The sequence below is a fragment of the Rhinatrema bivittatum genome, chromosome 2 (genome assembly GCF_901001135.1).
Source record: "Rhinatrema bivittatum chromosome 2, aRhiBiv1.1, whole genome shotgun sequence".
NCBI lineage: Eukaryota > Metazoa > Chordata > Amphibia > Gymnophiona > Rhinatrematidae > Rhinatrema > Rhinatrema bivittatum.
The window spans coordinates 570,483,268-570,506,016 of NC_042616.1; the positions used below are offsets into that span (position 1 = coordinate 570,483,268).

At 42.8% G+C, this 22,749-nt stretch overlaps 1 protein-coding gene across 3 annotated transcripts in view; it reads right to left on the minus strand.

The window, feature by feature from the left end:
* CEP192 (centrosomal protein 192) overlaps nt 1-22,749 on the minus strand; it is a 1,292,743-nt gene that overhangs the window by 835,310 nt on the left and 434,684 nt on the right. For all 3 annotated transcript variants that reach the window (XM_029590939.1, XM_029590938.1, XM_029590940.1), the window contains 2 exons: nt 10,017-10,143; nt 9,806-9,936 (listed from right to left, as the gene is read on the minus strand). In XM_029590939.1, the coding sequence (XP_029446799.1) occupies nt 9,806-9,936; nt 10,017-10,143 (258 nt within the window). The remainder of the gene's footprint in view (nt 1-9,805; nt 9,937-10,016; nt 10,144-22,749) is intronic.

A 22,749-nucleotide genomic window follows, 5' to 3' on the forward strand; every position in this document is an offset into this window, starting at 1 on the left:
ACTATTCTGTGTAACGATGCCACTTTCCTGCATAGTTACAACTAGTTGAAGGTTTTCTAGAAGCAATGAGAATGTCTTCAAGTTGAGTTGACAGTCCCAGGTGGTTTAATAATTGCCTTTCTACCTCCAAGCTGTCAGGTGGAGGGAATGATGCATTGGATGAAGGAGGGACCCCCCTTCTTGAGTCAACAGATGTGGATGGTTCTCCAATGGAATTGGTGGATGAATGGATAGTCGCATGAGATACGGATACCAGGGCTGCCTTGGCCATGCTGGAGCCTTAATAATCATATCCGTTGTTTCTCGGATACATTTTTGAATCGTCCTTGATATTAGTGGAATGGGAGGGTAAGTGTATAGCAAGCCCTCTGCCCATGGGATGAGAAAGGCACCTGGAGCATGACGAAGTTTGCTCAGGTAAATGGAGCAAAATGCTTGTGTTGGACTGTTGTTCTCTGTGGCACAGAGATCTATTATCGGGTTGCCCCAGCATTGAAAGATTCTGGTTCCTACTTCCCGATTCAAAGTCCATTTGTGTGGATGAAAAATTCTGCTGAGGCAATCCGCCGTGACGTCTAAACCTGGAAGGTAAGTGGCTTGCATCGAAACTTCGTTTGCTATTGCCCACGTCAGTATTCGAAGTGTTTCTCGACAGAGGATCCATGAACCTGACCCTCCTTCCTCGTTTATGTAGAACATGGCAACTTGGTTGTCTGTGTATACCATGAGATGCTTGCCCTGAACTTGAGGGGAGAAGGTTTGAAGAGCTTTCCAAATGGCTCGAAGTTCCATAAGGTTGATTTGGTGTGTGCTCTCCTGTGCAGACAAGAGACCTTGAGTCTTTAGGTTGCTCAGATGAGCTCCCCAGCCCCTTCTGGATGCATCTGTCATGAGTGTGAGTTGAAGGGGAGGTAACCAGAAAGGTACTCCTGAGATCAAGTTGTTGGTGTTTTTCCACCATCGAATGTCGGTGCGCATTTGAGTGGTAAGTTGTATCCTGGTTGAGAGGGGTTGAAAGTATTGAAACTATTGATTCTTTAGTCCCCATTGTAGGTGGCGCATATGTAGTCTCGTGTACGGAACCACATGAATAGTTTCCGCCATATGACCCAGTAGCTGGAGGACTTGACGTGCCGATGTATGTGATCGGTTGCATAGACGACGAGCTAGTGAGGATAGAGTTTGAATCCTGTCCTGTGGGAGGTATGCTCTCTGTTGTGTTGTATCGATGAGCGCTCCAATGAACTGTAGTGTTTGGGTTGGTTGTAGCTTGGATTTTCTGTAATTGATTATGAAGCCCAATGTCTGAAGACAGTTGATTGTTTGGAACGTGTGAGCTCATACAGTAGCCTGATTAGAGGCTACCAAAAGCCAGTCGTCCAGATAAGGAAAAATCTGGATCGATAGTTGTCTGAGGTGAGCCACCACCACGGCTAAACATTTTGTGAACACGTTTGGGGCTGAAGACAGGTCAAAGGGTAGAACCTTGTATTGATAGTGGCTGCTCTGAGCTTGAAAGCATAGGTATTGCCAGGAAGAAGGGTGCATAGGAATATGGGAGTACGCAAACTTCAAGTCTATGGAACATAGCCAGTCGTTGGGTTGTAGGAGGGAAAGAATAGTCTTGAGAGACGTCATTTTGAATTTTTCTTTTTGTTTGTTGAGATTCCGTAAGTCTAAGATGGGTCGAAGGTCTCCGGACTTTTTTGGAGTGAGAAAATAATGGGAGTAGAATCCCTGATTTTCCCTTGACATTGGAATTCTTTGAATGGATTTCTGGCTTTGTAGATTTTGTAACTGTTCTTGAAGGTACGAGTGAGTGGGTTGATGTACTTTGGGGGAAAGGAATATGAGGGAGACAGGGGAATGTTACAAAATGTATTCGGTAGCCCTCCCTTATGATGTTCAGCACCCAACCATCCGAAGTAATCACCTCCCAATTGGCATAAAATAGTTGAAGGCGACCTATGTATGGTGGTGGAGGTGGCTCGGGATAGCTCAAAAAGATGAAGTCTTTTTGAGGAGGTGCTGGTGTTTGCCTTTGTGGTCTTTCTTGATGAGGTTGTCCACTGGACTGAGTCTGAAGTTGGTATCTTTGGTGGGAATAATTCTGCAATCGATAGGTATTGTATGGTTTAAAGGGTGCCCTTGAGTAGGACTTTTATTTATTTATTTAAAACTTTTCTATACCGTCGCTAAGTTATATACCATCGCAGCGGTTTACAAATAGGCACATAGACTAAGGTAAGTAAATGTAGGATATCTTACATTCTAACAGGTGCCAATAAAGTTCGGTTACAATTTCATAAATAAAATCAGTATTTGAGTAATGTTGGTCAAGTCCAGGTATATTATTGAGTTACTATCGCTTTGAAATATTACTTCTTAAAAGTAGGATTGATTAAATTCATTCTCATCTGCATTACCTTGTACTTTCATTCTCTACCCTCCACACTCTTTAGTGAAGGCTTTTTTAAAGAGCCATGTTTTTAGATTTTTCTTAAAAGTTTTGAGATTATTCTGTAATCTGAGTTCGGGTGGCATCATGTTCCGTAGTTTGGGCCCAGCCAATGATAAAGCCCTTTCTCTCACTTGGGTTAATTTTGCTGACTTTACTGAAGGGATTGTTAGTAGTGCTTTGTTTGCTGAGCGGAGGTTTCTTTGTGGAACGTGTACTCGTAAGGCTGTGTTTAGCCAGTCTGCTTCTTTATCATATATTAGTTTGTGTATGGTGCATAAGGCTTTGTATTTTATCCTGTATTCGATGGGTAACCAATGTAAGTCTGCTAGAGTTTCGGTTATATGGTCCCTCCTCTTTTTTCCCGTTAGTATTCTGGCTGCAGTATTTTGAAGTATCTGGAGTGGTCTTATCGATGTGCTTGGGAGTCCTAGTAAGAGTGTGTTGCAGTAGTCAGTGCTAGAAAAGATAAGTGTTTGCAATACTGTTCTGAAGTGGGCAGGTGTGACTAATAGTTTTAATCTTCTGAGGACCATAAGTTTTGCGTAGCCTTCTCTTACTTTTATAGACATGTGTTGCTTCAGGTTGATTTCTGGGTCCATTATTACTCCCAGATTCCTTACTTTTTCGGCTAGCTCAATTTTTTGGTTATTTCTTAGGGTTATCAGTGTTTGAATGATTTTAGTATGTTTTCTCTCAAGGTGAAAGAATTCAGTTTTGTCAATGTTGATAACCAGTTCCATCTGGTTTAGTAGTTGTTTAATTATGTCTAGGCACAACAAAATAAACTAGTTATTAGTGATTGTCAGCACCTTTAAGATCACAAATTCTAGATGGTGCTACTTCAATAAAATTCTACATTTGTTTGAGACTGGAATAATTTAATTTATCTATCAATTTTTATCAATTTTTATATGGGGAGGAGTAGACCTCAGCACCGGCCCAAAAAAACAGCTACCTGTTTACAAGAAAAGTTTTTCAAGATAAGTCATTTTTGGTGGCAGCTTTGATTGAGGATTTGAATTGGTTTGTTTAGCCAAAAAAGACATTATGGCTAAAAGTCTTTCCAAGCTAAGTTATTGATGGGACATGAAAGTCGGGATACGAAAGGCTGTTTGCCATCTTGTAAACAGGTAGCTGTTTGAATTCTGTCGGGTGGCACCTTTAACAGCACTGCAGCTGCTTTGAGTTTGAATGCTGGAAGCAGTTTAGGCTCTGAGGTTGAGTCAATATAATTTCACAACCACCGCAGTTGCTCTAAGTTATACTACTGGAAGCCCGTACAGGCTCTGAGTTTGAGTTAGCACAATTCAGAAGTTGCTCACTTGAAGTATATGTGGTTTCGGTGATGTTGATCACTGGTGGATAATATTGTCTCTGCCCATAGAAAGGTTTTCTAGTGTCTTTCCTTGGTGGACAGCGAGACATTGATTTAGAAGAGACTTGCAGAACTGACGACAGTTGGCGCAATGTCTCCGTGTGTTCCTTTAGTTGGGCCACTGCATCTTGAACTTTCGACCCAAAGAGGTTGTCACCTACGGAGGGCAGATCCACCAGCTTCTCTTGTACCTCAGGCCTAAGGTCAGAGGCTTTTAACCATGTCCAGTGACGTGCACTGATTCCTGAGGCTGCCACCCTTGAAGCTGTTTCAAGGTTGTCGTAGGCGGCCCGGACTTTGTGCTTTCCAGCTTCAAGTCCTTTGTGTATTATAGCCTGAGCTGCCTCCTGGTACTGTTGAGGTAGGGAGTTGGAAAGTTCCTGCATCTGCTTCCATAGATTCCTTTGGTATTGCATCATATAAAGTTGATAGGATGCTATCCTTGAGTGGAGTATAGCTCCTTGGAATACTTTTCTCCCCAAAGAGTCTAGGAATCTATGGTCTTTTCCAGGTGGAGTGGAGGAGTGAGGTCGTACTCTTCTTGAATTCTTTTGAGCAGACTCAACCACAACAGATTGATGCGGTAACTGTGACTTCTGGTAACCAGGAACATGTTGGACAAGATAGGTGGTGTCCACTCTTTTATTAATAGGTGGAATAGAGCATGGATGTTCCCAGAGTCTATGTTGTAACTCTGGAAGTACCTCATGGACAGGAATGGCCAGGACCTCTTTTGGGGGATCCACAAACTGTAAGACTTCTAAAGTCTGCTGTCTTGTGTCTTCCTCAGACACTAAGTTGAATGGTATTATGTCTGCCATGTCCTTTATGAAATTAGTGAAGGACAAGTCCTCTGGTGGAGATTTCTTCCGGCCTTCCGGAGGAGAAGGGTCAGACATGAAGCTTTCTAACGAAGAATCAGTATGCTTGTCTTCCCATGAGTCGTATGGTGCTTCCCTGGAAGGAGAAGTGGGAGAAGATCTCTGTGAAAGAGATGGCATCAGTGGCCAAAAGAGTCCTGAAGGCCCTGGCTGAGAATCATCGACCGGTCTCTGTCCAGGAATATCCCCGATAGGTTTAGTTGGGATAGACTTCGGTGGAATAGCACCGACGAGGGTGTCAAATCTATCCATTAACATTTGAAATAAATCCAATTCTGGTTGACCTGGAGCCCCAGGTAGTGGCATCAGTGTCCTTGGAGATGGTCCCGGCATTGGAATGGGTACCAGCATCGGCAGAGGTGCCGGCATTGGTGCAGGCACCAGCACAGGCATCGACAATGGTGTCGGCGAGGGCATCAGCGTTGATGGTCGATGCTCTTGTAGCGCATATAGCACCGCTTGGAGGATAAATTCGCTCAATTCCTCAGTGATAGCTGGTGCAGGCAGAGCAGCTACACGTGTTGGCGGTGGGGGCGTTATCGGTCCTAAAACAGGGCCCCTGTAGAGGTTCGATGGCTGGCACCTCGACAGAAGGTGAACGCCTCGGTGTCGAAGGCCTCTGAGTTTCCTGCAGGCGAGGCCGCTTGGCTATCAACTACTCCGGGGATAGCAGAGATTCCGGAATTGATGGATGGCGATGTCGATGTTTCGATCGATGCTCAGACGCTGACTTCATCGATGCCACAGATGGGGTCGGTGATAAACAATCCCCTGAACCTTCCGGACGACTTTTTTAAGTATTAGTCATTTCTAAACTCCGGCCGGAGATGACTGAGTGGACGTCGATGGGGAAGGTAAAAGTTGAAGATGGAACAAGTGTTCCATCTTTTCTTGTCGCACCTTCTGACCTTTAGCAGTCATTTCAGCACATTTTGGGCAAGATGTTACATCATGAGATTGGCCCAAGCAAAGTACACACTCGAGGTGTGGGTCTGTAATCGACATGGTCCAATTACATTTGGGACACTTTTTGAATCCCGTGGCCATGATACCGTCGACAGCCGTTGATGTATATGCGAAGAAAAAATTTTGTACTCAAATGAGTCGGACGAGAATATTTTACTTACCCGCCGGTGGTAACGAGGGAGACCCCGATATGGGAGAGAAATTAATTTTTCAATCTGATTTTAGTCAGAATTGTGTGAGAAACTCACACAGGCTCCTGCTCCGCAATGCCAAAAGCAGCGCGGAAAAACTAAGACTGAAAGGAGACACCTGAGGCTGAGAATATCATGCCATGCTGGGCATGCTCACTGGGCTCAGAGTGCCAGTCAAAAGTTTCTAGAAACTTTGACAAAGTTTTCCGCAATAGGGCTCCAACAATGACATCACCCACATGTGAGGACTAGCATCCTGCTTGTCCTGGGATAATATATTAAACCTTCAAACAAGGCGTCATCAGCATCATGATGTATGTTAATGGTGTAGCGATGACAATTATGTGATTTTTTTTTTATCTCTGCATTTGCAGTAATAAGTGATTCGCTTTGTATTTTAGACCTGAATGGTTTGACATCATAACTGAATGAAAACTATTGAAGAGAGTGTACTCTGAGGAAGAACCCTGGTTCGAGACACGGACCTGTTTTGGTTGGCCTTGAAGAAGGGTGTCTCTTGAGATTATTAGTCAATATCTACATTCTTGGCAAGGATAGATTACATATGAGATAAATGTTGACCTATTCTTCAGGCTAACAGAACACGAGATTTTATTTGTAAACAAAAAAATATATAAATTTGTTGGACAATGTGTATGTTAATGAACACTGGGACTTTTTTTTGAGAGACCAATGATTATATATAAGGCAGAAAAACATGTAAATGTTTGAATACATTACCTTGATGATGCCTAGTATGAAGGTCTAACATTCTTAACAATAGTTATCCCTGTATTTAAGGCCCAGGTTCCTGACTACTGGGTAGTGGGGTCCAGATTATCCCACATTCTCATCTGCAATTCCCACAGGATGAAATGGATTGGCAAGTCAGCAGATGTTTCCAGAATCCTAAGTATCCCGAAGACCTTTGTCTCTATGGATTTAGACTCTGATTGCTTTACACAATTTATCCAGGAATAGGGATTACAAGTTGTCTTCCGGCAGAGATGAGTACTCTAACAGGGGGGTAAGGGGATCCCCGTAGACCACTGGTTCCCAACCCTGACCTGGGGACCTCTCAAGCCAAGTTTCAGAGGCATGGAGGTGAAGGGGATTCCCCCTTATGGGAACAAGTTCGACATTCTCCAGGAAGGGTCCCCCCCCCCCCCCCCGAGTTAACTGAATGCGCAATCCATCTCCAAAAAATCGCACATCCTCAACGACCTCCTCACCGAAACTAAACCGGACATCTGTGCTATCACAGAAACCTGGTTAAAAACCACAGACACAGTTCTTCTAAATCAGCTCCCCACCCAGGCTTACGACCTCCTATCTATACCAAGGATCAAAAAAAGAGGCGGAGGGCTGCTCCTAGCAGTCAAAAAAGGTTTAGCCATGACCCTACAGGCCTCTACACTACATCATCCAATCTGGAATTTGCCCTCTTCAAATCGAAATACCTCCAAATAGGATTAATTTACGCCCCCCCCCCCCCCCCCCCCCGGAATACTCGAGGCAGACCCTTCCCCCATCATCGAACTCGGCGCCAAACATCTTAATACCGGAAAACCAGCGATACTTATGGGAGACTTCAACCTTCACGTGGACGTCCAACCTCGCTCCTCCAACTGCGAAACCCTACTCTCCTCACTTGGCCACATGGGTTTCAGACAAATTGTCAACTATCCCACCCACAAGGCAGGTCACACAGACCTCATTTTCATAAATGAAGGAATATCGCCCATTACCAACCCAACATGCTTACCCGTCCCTTGGACAGACCACCAAATCATCTCCACGGCACTAGAGATCAGGGAACACCCTCCTCTAGCTACACACGTGACCTCAGTCTCCATTAGAAAACCCTGCACCAGAGAACTTCTCAGCTCACATCTTTCCAAAGAATTATTGCAACTAGATCTCTCGGACATTAACTCTGCCACGACTTCGTGGAGTAACATTACCAACAGGGTGGCAGATCAATTATGCCCCATGACCACGAAAACTCTCCACCCAGACAAAGACAACAGGAAACCCTAGTTTACCCCCGAGTTGAAGTCGCTCAAGCAAGAGCTCAGATGTAAGGAACACAGGTGGCGTAAAAACCCTTCCACAGCAACCCTTCTGTCCTATAAATCCTTCCTAAATTCATACAGAAACAGCATCAATAGAACCAAGAAAGAATTCTTCTCTAAAAAAATCCATCACTTTAACTTCGACTCTAGAGCTTTGTATTCCTATGTTTCAGCCCTTACAAAACCAATTACACCCCTTATACCAGACGCACAAGCTTCTAACAAAGCCAACGAACTGGCAGTCTACTTTGAGAAAAAAATCGACACCCTCATCGCACCACACAAGGGGCCCTCTCCTCAACAATGAATATGCATGAGAGAAAATTTGCATACACTGCCTCCACACCATGCAAATTTTCTCTCATGAATATTCATTGTGGATATCATGAAAACCCGATTGGCTGGGGGGGTCCCCAGGACAGGGTTGAGAACCACTGGTATACAGGAACATCGGTATATAAAAATTAAAAATAAATAAATAAATAACTGTTTGTTGTGTAGAGACCAGAGACGCAATGGAGCATATTTGATTCCTGAATTTCCTGGTGAAGCCTATGGGATGATGGAAAGTTAGCAACTACATGTGGCCTGGTGTCTAGACCAAGGAGATGAGATGTAGGCAGTGGTAAAAACATGGAGAAAATTAACTGTAAGGCATACTCTCTTGGTCTACCCAACACTTTCTCCTGTATTGAGTGCAACAAATGTGACAATGCCTTAGGAGCTCCTGCTCGATTCAGCGCAGAAGCCGCCCACAGAGGCCCTGCTCCAGGAGGAGCAACAGCTCTGACTTTTCACTGACCTGTGACATTTTATCTTCCAAGCTCTGTTCATTTAGGATCCTAGAGACAAACGACACAGATATAACAGCTGGCGGAATCATGGTTGGGACAGAGGAATCTGTAGCAGATATTGTTGCTATCTGTGATGGACATTTTGCAGCCACAGACAGTACTTGAAGCCACTGGAAGAGGCCTTCTTGGAGTTGAGCATACTGTGAAATCCTGGGCATGGCAGATAGCATTAAAAACTCAAGGGGCTGCTGAGGCAACACGTCAACTAATGAGTTAGTAGAAGTAAAGACTCCACAAACTGAAAAAAAAAGACAAAGAAGGTGCAGAAGCTTTAAACAAAAAAAAAAAAGGGAGTTCAGAAGGCAGCATACATGCGGGAATTCCCACGCATTTTTAATAGTCAAAGTTTTACTGAGCTACAGATAGGAGTCTATTTAGTGTCAGATGGCGTTACCCCACGTGTCATGGCTAACTCAGCCCTGCTTTTTGATGGAGAACAGGAGCTATGCAACCACAAACATTTTGTCTTGCATGTACATCAGCCTGAGGTAGAAATACATATTTGAATATTGGGATTGCAGGAAGTGAACAAAAGTCAGACATAGATGAAATTGTTTTCTGAATGGAGAGAATTCTTGGAGTGTCTATGTTGGCTCCATTTTTTGCATGAGAAACCTTTTTTTTTCCATCACTGCAGAACTGTTTGAACCATATTCTATATCTCCTGAAAGTTTATTTTTACAACAGCTGCTTTTCAACAAAAATCAAATACCTCTGACAGTTCACCTTCCAAAAGTCAAAATTAATTTGGATGAATCAACTCCTGAGAGCATAGGAGGGAGAGGAATTGCCACATAATAAATGATGGTAGATAAAGACCAAAATGGTCCATCCAGTCTGCCAAGTAAGTTGTAACTGCTGCTCCAATGCAGGTAACCCTCAAGCCTTCTGAATATGAGTAGCACGCCATGGACTGCAGAACACGCGATTTGTGAAAAGATAAAAGATTTCCATCATGTTCATCCTGACAAAATCATTACATTTTTATGAGGAAAAACATACCTTTTTCTTTTTTAAAGGGTCTATTTCTCTTGTGTTGACATTTTTTTCTATTTTTGAAGGACTATCCATTTGTTTAATATCAAATGTAACCGATCCAGTTTTTGGTTGATCATTAAGCAAGCCTAAATCCTCTGAAAAAAAGAAAAGTACTATTATACATAAGCATCATTTTATAAAATTTTATTTTGCAACCATACTAATCAAGTTATACCTGGAAATAATGTATCATCAAACCGTATGGTATCATGGCCCGAATAGGTTCTTGATGTATCTGAAGATCTCAACAAAGTTATGGGCTCCTGTTTCTCAGGAGAAGTTATATGATATCCAAATGATGGCTGTAAAATACATAAATACAAATTAAATGTAACATTACACATATAAAACACATCCCAAGAAGATCTGAATTAGCCATAGGCAGCTCAAGGCAAAGCACAACAAAGGATTTGATGGGAAAAATAAAATTGATATTCTGAAAGCACATTGTTAATGTCCGAATGAGACTATGATCATGAAGTTCAACAAAATATGGGACTATGAAATTGCACTTGCCCCTCAGAATGTAATGTCCAGCTCCTTCAAAAGGTCAGAGGGAATGAGGGCTGAGTGGGGGAAATGTAGAGTCACATTAAACTGGCAAGGTGGCCAACAGCAGAGAAGACTGGAGTGGCCACATCTTTGGCCTAGACTGGGCTTGGCAAGTAGAAGGGCTGCATGGGGAATGGAGAAGGAGAAAGTTGAAAATGGGAAAAATAGGGAGAGGAGAGGGAAGAGGATATGAGTGAAAGCTATCAAGAGATTTGAGGAGACAGCGGAGAAGTGAGGTTTACACAGGAAAGGTGGCGGGAATGGAGAACGACAGTTTTATGGTGAGGTGGGTAAAAAGAGTGAAGGGGGAAGATAAAGTGAAAAATATTTACACTGACTGGAGAGAAAACTGAAGAGAAAAAGGGCAAACAAAACTCAGCAAAATGCTACTTATGTCAAAAAGTTTTTAAAATGTTTATTTTGGGTCATATTTTAATTTAGGTCCTTTTTTTTTTTTTTCAGAAGACTAAGATGATGAAACACTGTTCCATACACGAGTCCCCAATTTAATTTAATTACAAGCAACAAGAGAAACATTTTCAAAAATACAGTACACTTATTAATCAAGGAACCCCGACATGGCCGTGTTTCACACCCAAGCTGCGTCAGGGGGACCAGTAGACATTCATTGTCTGCAAAATAGAAAGTACTGAACTGTGAACTACACAGCAGCACACTAATTCAAAAACGTAATACAGCAAGAGGAACAAACCAAGTACAGGGAGTCAAACATTTGCCAAGGCATACTGATCACAGAATACAGAAAAAGAAGAAAACAAGAAAACAAGGGGGGGGTGTGGAGAAAGAGGGGTAAGGAAGTGTTAGGGTGGAGTGGGTGGGGAGGGATGTAGGATGGATTGTATGTGCTGGCAATAAGAATTAAAAAACATTTAAGTAAACGTACTTTTATATTTAAACTGAAAAACCAAGCAGGGAGGAGCCTAAACATGAGATAGGTAAAACCCCGTTAATCTTGTACGCTTGTTTATGGGTACGCTTTGAAGGTGCTTCTGTTTACTATACACATTATCGGGGATGGATATTCCCTCTTTACAGTTTGCATTCCAGCGTTCTGGGTGGCTCGCTTTTCTGGGCGCCTAAGTGGTTTTCTATACTCAGTGGTTGTACTCCTTAGCGAAAGACTGAACACACTAAAACAGCCAGTCTCTTTTTCTCTAATATATTAGTCAAGCCGCGGTCCGATATTTTCCTAAACTCACATCCTTGATATTTGCATGTGTCTTGATTTTCAAGAAACATGCAAACGATTTTTCAGCTCTCCATCTTGAAAGACACGTCGGTCCTTGTCTGACTGTTCAGTCAATATGTATGTTATACTCCTTATATTTTTATTCTCTACAAAGCAATTTTAGCTTGATTTTAATTCTTGATTTGGTTTGTGTTTCTTTTCAGTATCTTTGCATTTGGCCGAGGGTTTCTCCCCTCCCCCTCTCCCTATATGAGATTAAGGTGGGTTTACCTGTCCCATGTTAGGTTCCTCCCTGCTTGTTTTTCTCAGTTTAAATATAAAAGTACATATTTACTTTAAATGCTTTTTAATCCTTATTGCTAGCACATACAATTCATCCCACATCCCATCCCCTCCACCCCCCCCCCCTTCCCCCAAACCCCATTTTTCTCTTTTTCTGTATTCTGTGATCAGTATGCCTAGGAAAGTGTTTGACTCCCTGTACTTTGTATGTTCCTCTTCCTGCATTACATTTTTTAATTGATTAGTATGCTGTCATGTTACCCACTGTTCTATACTTTCTATTTTGCAGACAACGAGTGTCTACCCTGACTCATCTTGGGTGCGAAACAAAGCCGTGTTGGGCTTCCTTGATTATACGTGCATTGCATTTTTTTTTTTTTTTTTTTTAAAGGTCTCTCCTGTTGCCTGTAATTAAATAAAATTGGAAACATGTATTGAACAGTGTTTTATCTTATTTGAGCCACACAATCTTTTTCTTGAGTATTTGTTGACAGATTTTACTAGGACTTTTGAGAATGTATAAATATCCAGTTTTAAAGAGATGCTATAGAGCTCTTTCTGTATTACAGATTGTCAGAAGAAATCTGAAGGGAAATATTATCAAGAGCATTCCATTACTTTTTTTATATAGCCATTTTATTGATTTTATCACACAGAGCTACAATCCAAACTAAAAGTGTTCACAGCACTCCATCTACAACAGCATAAAAATCAAAACAAGCAATATTGTAAATACATGGATAGCTACATGATCCTCTCCCTTCCCTTTCCCCTCACAGGAAATCTCAAACCACCAGAATGAAACTATAAACTATGCAAGAGACAGAAAGTGCATTACCAACCCATCCAACTCAAATCTATATATTGAAGCTAATCTGCTTAGATACGTCAATCACATCATGCATCTTTTGAAACTTCCTAGAATACCTCTAAACCAAGTCCTGTGGAGTTGCTGTCTTTATACAAATTTACAATATTATTTCTCAAAGCTTAGAGAATATCACAGATTAAAGATGGTATTTTTCATCGTAGGAGAGAACATTCAAATATTCATGCCATATCTATAACATAGTTTCTAAGAGTGATTCTGATATCAGTTTTGCAGTTAAATATTAGAAAGTAAGGAGTTTAACCATCCTCACTTTCCATTAGGTCCAGTTACCGCTACCCATGTTGACAATTTTTTTTTTTTTTTTTTTTTGCAACAATTGCAGCTTTATCCAAAAATAATTTTCCATCAGGCCCCAAGGTAATAGAGGCATCATCATAAACACCAAAAAGCCATATCTTGAGGTATGCAGGCAATCTTGTATTAAAAATAGCTTCAACAAAAGCCTGTACCTAAGTACAAAACTACTGAATCTTTGGGCATTGCCAGAAACCATGAAAATAATCCCCCATCTCCTGGATAGATTTCTGGCAATAAGGCAAAGTACCTACTGTACCTTGGAATGCCCTCTCCTGGGTGTAATCTCAGGACAGCAGGATGTAGGCCTCACATATGGGTGACATCAGATGGAGCCCTGATACGGAAAACTTCTGTCAAAAGTTTCTAGAAACCTTTGGCTGGCACACTGAGCATGCCCAGCATGCCATGATATTCTCAGCCACAGGGGTCTCCCTTAAGTCTCGTTTGTAGCATTATGCGTGAGCAAAAAAAGAAAATAATAAAACGTATCGGACCCAACACCGTGGGGTGGTGGGTGGGATCTGTGAGGACTACATACTGCTATCCTGGGATAACACCTATTACAAGGTAAGCAATTTTGCTTTATCCCAGGACAAGCAGGATGATAGTCCTCACATATGGGTGATTAGCAAGCTACAGGCTGAGTCATTCTTACATTATACCAACAGCATACAACTTGTGCAACAAGCACAACAACTGGTGTACTGTTGGAAAAAATGAGGCAGCCTGAAATCACAGCAGGTTGGATGTAGAAGGAGTTGGGACTATACTGGAAATAAGTTCTTTAAGACAGATTGTCCAAAGGCTGAATCTTGTCGTCCTTCTTCATCCAAACAATGAGCTGCAAAGATGTGAAGGGAACTCCATGTTACAGCTTTACATTGAAAAGAAAGGTTGGGCAATATTGAGTGCTTTGGCGCCATTTTTAGATCAATCTTTTTGATTGGTTAAATATGCTGTGGGACCGACATTTATTTTATTTATTTATTTTTATTTATTTATTTTCTTTTATATACAGACATTCGATCGAGATATCACATCGGTTTACAGGTAACAGAGAAAAGGGTGAGGTCCGCCCTATTTTACATTATAATATGGTAACAAGACAGAGTGATAATGAGGAGAGAAATTATATTAACATTAATAGTATTTACATCATTTGTAAGGAGGGAGGGGAAGGAAATTAATATAACATGAACAATATATGGGAATATATTATTCATGTTCCTTAATACCTACAAAATTGCTGAATATACCTACAATTTTGCTATTCAGTTATGCATTAAGTAACAATAGGGTTTAAACATTTGATAAGAAAGAGGCGATATAAATAGCTTAACAAATAATATATGAATAAAGGTTTCAGAATTGCTATGAAGGTAGGCAAAAGGGATGGGGGGGTGTGATGCATTCGGGGGAGGGGTGTGATGAGTAATGACGTACAATTTCCTGTTAGATTGGGTTTTAAATCGGAAAAGAAAGGCTGGGCAATATTGAGCGTTTTGGCGCCATTGACAAACCAGCATTGGAAAGTATGCCCTGTCTTGAGAGTTTTTTGTGCTCCGTATAAGGTAAGAAACTGTTTGTGTTTATGATTATTGGGCTGCCAGTTTGCTATATAGTTATTTAGTTTCGGTGATATATTTTCTCTTGTGTGTGAATGTTTGATTGCGGCACTATTATGTGGTGGTGATTTTAAATTTGTTATGAATTATGTAAATCGTTGCTTTAGGATAAGGAGATAGGAAGAGATCGCGGCGAGGCTGTAATATTTGGATGAAAGAAAATCCCCTGATGAAGGCTATTTTTAGCTGAAACATGGTCCGTGTTGGGGACAACTTAAGATTTATGATACAGTAGCGGAAAATATGATACCGATATGCCAGTGATTGAGCTAAATATCTTGTGGAAGAAAAATATCTATATATTTGAGTAATTTTAGAGATTTCATAAATAACAATATAAAAGATTAAAAATAAAAAAAATGCATATATGTATAAGAGAGTGGGTACGTGATTACAACTAATGGTGCCATAAGAGCTGATACCGTTTGTGGCCCTATGTGGGCGGGAGACGGTGGATTGACACTAGTAGGCACTTTACTTTTATGATACCTTTCTTCTTATTTACATATATTGACTAATTATTTTAATATTTTTGGGAATATAATATCCATCTCCACATTATATTATTTACATATTGGGAGAGGAGGTTTGACTTCTGTGTTGTGATTTATACAGCAGATTTACATATGTCAAGAATGGGCACTGAATGATAGTGTGCTACTGATGTAGACATAGCTCTGACTGACTTGTGCTTTTACTTGCCCCTGGAGAGGAATGTTTGCTTTTTCATAACAGAATTCAATACAGTCTGCTAGCCAGTTGGGGAGAGTCTGTATCCCTACCGCAACTCCTGGTTTATTTTTGTCAAAAGAAACAAAGTTGGGTGGATTTCCTATGGACCGCCGTGCGGTTCAGGTAAAAAGCTAGCGCATGTTTACAGTCTAATGTGTGTAAGACTCTCTCTCCCTGGTGAGAGTGAGGTCTTGGAAAGAAAGTAGGCAAGACTATTGACTGATTGATGTGAAAATCTGTTACCACTTTTGGTAGGAATTTGGGGTGAGTGCGAAGGACTACCATGTCATGCAGGAACCTTGTGTAGGGTTGAGTATGTGACGAGAGCTTGTAACTCACTGACCCTCCTAGCCGATGTAATGGCTACTAAGAAAAATACTTTCCATGAAAGAAATTTTTCATCACAGGAATGTAGAGGCTCGAACTGTGACCACATGAGTCTCGTTAGTACTATATTGAGGTCCCATTCAGTGACCGGTGGTCGAATGGGAGGCTTAAGGTGTAGTAAGCCTCTCATAAACAGACTTACTAGGGGTTGCGCTGTTATTGGCGCATACCCTATGCCCTTGTGATATGACGCTATGGCACTTAGGTGTACCCTTACCGAGGATGTCTGGAGACCAGAATCGGAAAGGTGGCATAGGTAGTCTAATAAAGGAGTGGGGCAAGAGAAAGGGTCAAAACCTGTGTGCACCATTTGGTAAATCTAGTCCACTTAAAATGGTAAAATTCACGTGTGGAAGGCTTTCGTGAAGCTATGAGAACTTTAGAGACTTGCGTTGAAAGATTAAGTGGTTGCAGAATTAAGCTTTCAACATCCAAGCTGTCAGGGCAAGAGTTGTCAGGTTGGGATGATGCAACTTGCCCTGATTCTGAGTTACGAGAGTGGGCGCTGTGTCCAGGCGAATTGGCTCTCTGATCTAGAGGTCGAGGAGAATGGAAAACCATACTTGTCGAGGCCAATACGGGGCTATGAGGATCATCGTTCCTCTGTCCTGTTGTAGCTTCACGAGAGTTTTGGCTATGAGCGGGATTGGAAGATACGCATATAGAAGTCCTGTGTTCCAGGGGCGAGCAAAGGCGTCCCTGGGGAATGCTTGTCGACAGTTGTGGAGGGAGCAGAATCTTTCCACTTTGTGGTTCAGTTTGGACACAAAGAGGTCTATGGTTGGGCGACCCCAGCGTTGAAAGATTTTGCTCGCTAAATGTGGATCCAGAGACCATTCATGGGGATGGAAATGTAGACTGAGATCGTCCGCTAGGATGTTTTGTATGCCCGCCAGGTAAGTTGCTCGGAGATGAATGGAGTGCTCTAGAGCCCAAGCCTAAATCTGCACCGCTTCCTGGCATAGCAGATAAGAGCCTGTGCCTCCCTGTTTATGTACCACATTGCTACTGTGTTGTTCGTTTGTATTAGCACAGTCTTGTTTGAGAGGCAGTCTTTGAAGGCATAAAGGGCACATCGCATCGCTCGAAGTTCTAAGAAGTTTATCTGACACTTCATTTCGAGCGTAGTCCACATCCCTTGTGTTTGAAGGTTGACGTGAGCTTCCCATCCCAAGTTGGAGGCATCTGTGGTTAGGATGACTTGCGGATTTGACTGTTGGAATGGGAGACCAGCTTTCAATGTTTTTGATTTGTCCACCAGTGATAGGCGTAACTGGTCGGTGATTTGAACTGTGTACGACAGTGGTTAGAAAGCTTGTGGCCATTGAGATTTCAAAGTCCATTTATAGTTCTTCTCATGGCTAACTTTGCCATATGGGTAACATGTACTGTCGATGCCATGTGTCCTAGTAGCACCAGTAGTTGATAGGCAGATGCGAACTGGTATTGGGTTATAAGGTTTGCCAAACGTGCTAGATTGTTGGCATGGTCATTTGGAAGAAAAGCTTTCGCCACTGTAGTGTCGAGGTCTGCTCCGATGAATGTGAGGAGTTGAGACGGTCAATGTGGGTTTTGGATAGCTGATTAGTAATCCCAGGGAGTGTAATAGTATTATTGTGCTTTTTAAGGCAGACAGAGCTCCCTGCCTGGATGGACTTCTGATTAGCCAATCGTCTAGGTATGGAAAACCATGAATGCTGTTTTTTCTTAGATGTGCAGCAACCACTGCTAGACATTTTGTGAATACTAGAGGAGCAGAGTCAAGTCCGAATGGTAGGACTCGATACTGGTAATGATTTCTTCCCACTACGAATCGTAGATACTTGCGATGTTGTGTGGAAATTGGTATGTGTGCATAAGCCTCTTGAAGATCTAGAGAACAGAGCCCATCTCCCCATTGAAGCAATGGAAGCATGGTTCCCAGGGATACCATCCGAAGTTTTTCTTTGTGAAGAAATTTGTTGAGATTGCGGAGGTCTAAGATAGGGCGAAGGCCACCTGTTTTCTTTAGAATTAGGAAATAGTGGGACTGGAACCCTTTTCCTTATTGAGACCGGGGAACTGGTTCGATAGCCCTGGCAGTCAGCAAAGTAGAGAGTTCCACTTGGAGTTGAGGTGTGATGACCATGCTTGTCCAAAGTGGAATGGGTGGAGAATGTGGGGGTATTGTTTTGAACTTTAGACGGTATCCCTGATTTAGTATGGCTAATACCCACTGGTCCTTTGTAATAAGACTCCACTGGTGTTTGAAATGATGAAGTTGACCTCCTACTGGTAAGTGGGGCATAGGGTTGATGGAAAGACCTTTGTTCTCTTGATTGACTTCAAAAACCCGCTGCTGGACCAGCTTGTGGTGGTGGTTTGGTTTTTTGCTGTTTTGGCTGGCCTGCACGTCCGCTTTGTGATGGATGGTATGAACGCGCTGAAAAAGCAGGTGGGTAATATCTTCTAAGTCTATAGAAGGGTCTTCTAGTGTCCCTTCTAGTTGATTTTCTTAGGGAGGATGGCTGATCCGATAGTAGTTTGGAGAGTTGGCGAAGTGTCTCATGATTATCCTTTAACTGAGACAGGGTAGCCTGAATCTTTTCTCCAAAGAGATTCTCTCCAGTACAAGGGAGATCTGCCAATCTTTCCTGGACTTCTTCTCTGAGGTCCGAGGCCTTAAGCCAAGCCCACCTCCTTGTATTAATTGCTAATGCTGATAGGCGAGTAGATGTTTCAAAACCATCATAAGCTGCCCGTACCTCATGTTTGTCAGATTCCAGCCCCTTTGCAATGAGTGTGTTTAAAGCCAGTTGTTGCTGAGGTAGATCGGCAATACCTTGAATTTGCTTCCACAAAAGTTTCTTTGGTACTGTGTCATATAAAGCTGGTACGCCGCAATACGAGATACCAGCATGGACCCCTGAAAAAAACTTTCTGCCTAAGGTATCTAAGAACTTCTGTTCTTTTCCTGGTGGGACAGAAGAGTGTGGCTTCTGTTTCCTGGCTTTTTTCTGAGCCGATTCAATGACTACCGAGTGATGAGGCAGTGGGGCTTTTGAAACCTGGAGCATGATGTACCAGGTATGTGGCATCTGTTCTTCTATTTACAGCTGGTACTGAACATGGATGTTCCCACATCCTTTGTTGGAGTTCTAACAGCACTTCATGGATTGGTATTACCATTACCTCCCTTTGGTGCATCCACGAATTGAAGGACTTCTAGGGCCTTGTGTCTTGTGTCCTCCTCTGTCAGTAATTCAAAAGGAATTGTGACCGCCATTTCCTTAATGAAGTATGTAAAGGACAAGCCTTCAGGAGGGGACTTTCTTCTCTCTTCTGGTGGAGAAGGCTCAGACTAATTCTTCTGACTCAGTATCAGAATCCACATCTTTCCAGGGAGTATACTGAGGATGATAAGGTGATTCAGGATCATCTGGTTGTAGATGATGCTTTGTTTTAAAAGCAGATTTTGATGGAATCTGCTTTGTCAGCATAGGAGGTAATGAAGGCATCGATGGAGAATCAATGGGCCTCAATGGCATCGATGGGAACAGATGTCTGGTATCACCCGATGGACCGGGACACTTTGGCATCGAGGGACCTTTTACTGGCATTGATAGTTTCTCCGGTATTCGATGACGGAGAAGGCCAGATGGCCCTGGGACGGAATCAGAGTCCCTATCATCTTCCTCCGATGAACCTGGGATCGGAATGGAAGGAGTCACCGGTAGATGCGTCGGCATCGATGGAGTCGATGGTTGCATCGTGGTACCGGCGTCGTCAGTGGCACTTTGAGGAAATATACCGATCGAGGCGTCGATTTTTTTCAGCAAAGGCTGAAATATCAACGGATCAGATGTCGATGCCGGGGTCGGTGTCGGAACGGAAGGAGGCTGGAAGTTTCGAAAAGCCTTGACGATAGCCTGCTGGACCATGGTAGTCACCTCTACCCTGGAAACTGGGACTGGGTCCACTGTCACTGGGAAAGGTAAGACTGGCACTTCCATGACTGAGTGTGGTGGCACAGTCTCTAACACCGAGCTCGGTGGAGAGCGCCTCGGTTCCTCGGGTACGGTAGGGCGTGTTGGTTCCAGTACCCGGACTTGTTTGGGCATCGGCTTGATGTCCTTCGACGTCGATGGCTGTGTCTTTCCATCCAATGGGTCGATGGAACGATGTCTATGGCGTCTTTTCTCGATGTTCTTTCGATGCAGAGGAAGACGCTATGGAGGACGCCGATGGAGTCTGTGATTGACGGTCACCGGTCCTCCTTTCTCCTTGATGTTTTGCGACAGAGGGAGGTGTTATTCTTGGAGACGATGTAGACGATGACGATGGGGTTTTCTTAAACAACTCCTCCATCTTGTCCAAACGGGCACGCCTGCCCTTTGGTGTCATCTGGGCACAAGTTGAACAAACCCGGACATTGTGGCCTGATCCCAGGCACAAAATACAAACATTGTGGGGGTTGGTAATCGGCATAGTTCGGTTACAATCCGGACATTTCTTGAATCCGGAGGTCATGATAAAAAGTTAGATCGAGTAACGGTCGATGACCGGCGGATACAGATAGTGAGGGTGACCAAAATCAACCGAAAAATGATTCAAAAAATGTATTCACCGATACTATGTCGAAGAGAGACCCGATGACAATTATTTTGTGACAAACTATTTTCTTCCCTGAGAGAAAAATTCCCAGAGCTCCTAATCTGCTTTGCTTACAGCAAGGCGGAAAAAAAGAGACTGAAGGGAGACCCCTGTGGATGAGAATATCACAGCATGCTGGGCATGCTCAGTGGGCTCAGTGTGCCAGCCAAACGTTTCTAGAAACTTTTGACGGAGGTTTTCCGTATCAGGACTCCATCTGATGATGTCACCCATATGTGAGGACTATCATCCTGCTTGTCCTGGGATAAAAATACTGACACACAGCTTGGCACACAGACGTGGCAGTTCTCCCCCCAAAGAAATATGGAGAGGGAAGAGACCTGCAATATGGTAGGACCCTCCCCACGAAGTAATGGGAGGTGGGGAAAGACCTGCAATGCAGCAAAGACCCTCCAACCACCATGTGATTATGCATGAGCTAATGCATATTTATTAGCTGATAAATATAATACAGGGGAACAAAGAAGAAAGGGAGGAAAAAACTCCAGAAAGAAGAAAAGAAACCCCTGGAGGCTAGACAGTGAGATCCAGGGGAGAATCCTGAGAAAAACCCTGAAACCAGAGAAAGGACCCCTGAAAGAAAAGGAAGGGGAGCTTGAAGCAGGCCAGCAGCCCTGCTAACGAGGAGGGAGAAGACTAGGTGTGCCCAAGAAACCGGGGCAGGTGACTAAGCAGAGGAGACACCCTGCTCAGGTGTGGAGAGCGACAGTCTAAAAGGGTGAATGAAGGTCAAGAGCAAGCCCAGATAGCCCGGCAAGTACCAGATTCAGAAGCAAGTCTCCTTTCAGGACCGCCTGCCCGCTCTGCCAGAACCCTGTCCACATTCTCCAGCCAGCATCTGCTTCAGAGGTAAACAGAGATATAGCCCAAAGCTGGGATCAGAGGAAAGTAAGTTAGCCATAAATATTAATATATTAAGCAGGCTCAGGTTTCTGGCATGTGTGAAAATACCCATGATACAGAACTTTCTTTAGTGAAAACTGGTGCTTAGTGTCCAGAATGTTAGAGATAGGAATTGTTATTTCCGAAATGCTATACCTTGCCAAATCTGATCAATAAAAGTCTATTTCTGAGGAGAATACATGTTGTCTTTTCCTGACATAGCATCGTAAAGTAAGGTAGAGGGCAACTGGAAGTGTCTTGTAGCAGACAGGTCCCTGCACCCCTAACTTTCTTACAGTGCCAGCGCTGGAAAGGTTGCTTTGTAAAAGCTAAGTGCACAAATATTCCCCTCATGCATCTTTTTGGGATCTTCTGTCACTATCAACCCCAGTTACAAGAAAACCCCATCTGCCCATCTCAACAGGAACCCTGGCCCCCAGTTCTCCTTTAAATTCCCTGGAAGAGGCATGGTTTAAGTATGAAGCCAGATAGGGAACCATACTCGCCAAAAGTAGCAAGAAAATGAGCAAGAGAATTGTCTGGGTTCATCAGGCAAGCTAGATGATCATCCAAGAAAGCTGTTCTTTTAAAGAGGTAGTCGCCAATGAGGAAGTCTTGTTCATATCATCCATCAATGCCCTGCACAACAGAGGTTCTAAGGACAACAAAAATAACAAAGGGAACAGGCAGCCCTGGAGAGTTCCTTGAGCTAAACTAAAATCACCCAAGAGCTTTCCGTTAACAATCACTATGACATAAGGGTCTGTATACAGTAAAAGCACCATATACCAAAAATTCCTCACCATCCCAACCTTATCCAGAATGTGAAAACCCATAAGCCCATTCCCTCTATCAAAGGCTTTCTATGCATCAAAACTTAGCAAAGGTGACAGGAGCTGAACTCTACAAGAAGATTCCATTGCCATAAGTACTTTCCTCATATACATTACTATCGACTCTTAACAAATCCTACTTGACAAAGTGATATCAACTCTTGCAGAATCAATACTAATCTGTCATCCATAATCTTAATCAACAACCTGACATCTACATTAAGCAGGGAAATTAGGCGATAAGCTACAGGGCTAGTCAGGTTCCTCCCTTTTTTGATATCACTAATCAGCATGGTATTCATGCGAGGTGGGAAAAAACATCTTCAAAACAGTTCTTCATAAAAAGAGTAAAGAATCAGCTAGGCTTTCAACCCTTAGTACTTAGCACTGAACCTGGTGATTTACATAGGGCCACCTGTTGAATTGCTGACATGACCTGGCGATATGGAGGTGCATTCAACCATTCTAAGTTATCAAGCAGTATCTGTCGGAGGTGAATACCCTCCAAAAAATGCTAATACCCAGAAAGATTCAGCTGGTCTGAAGTATATAACTACTGGTAA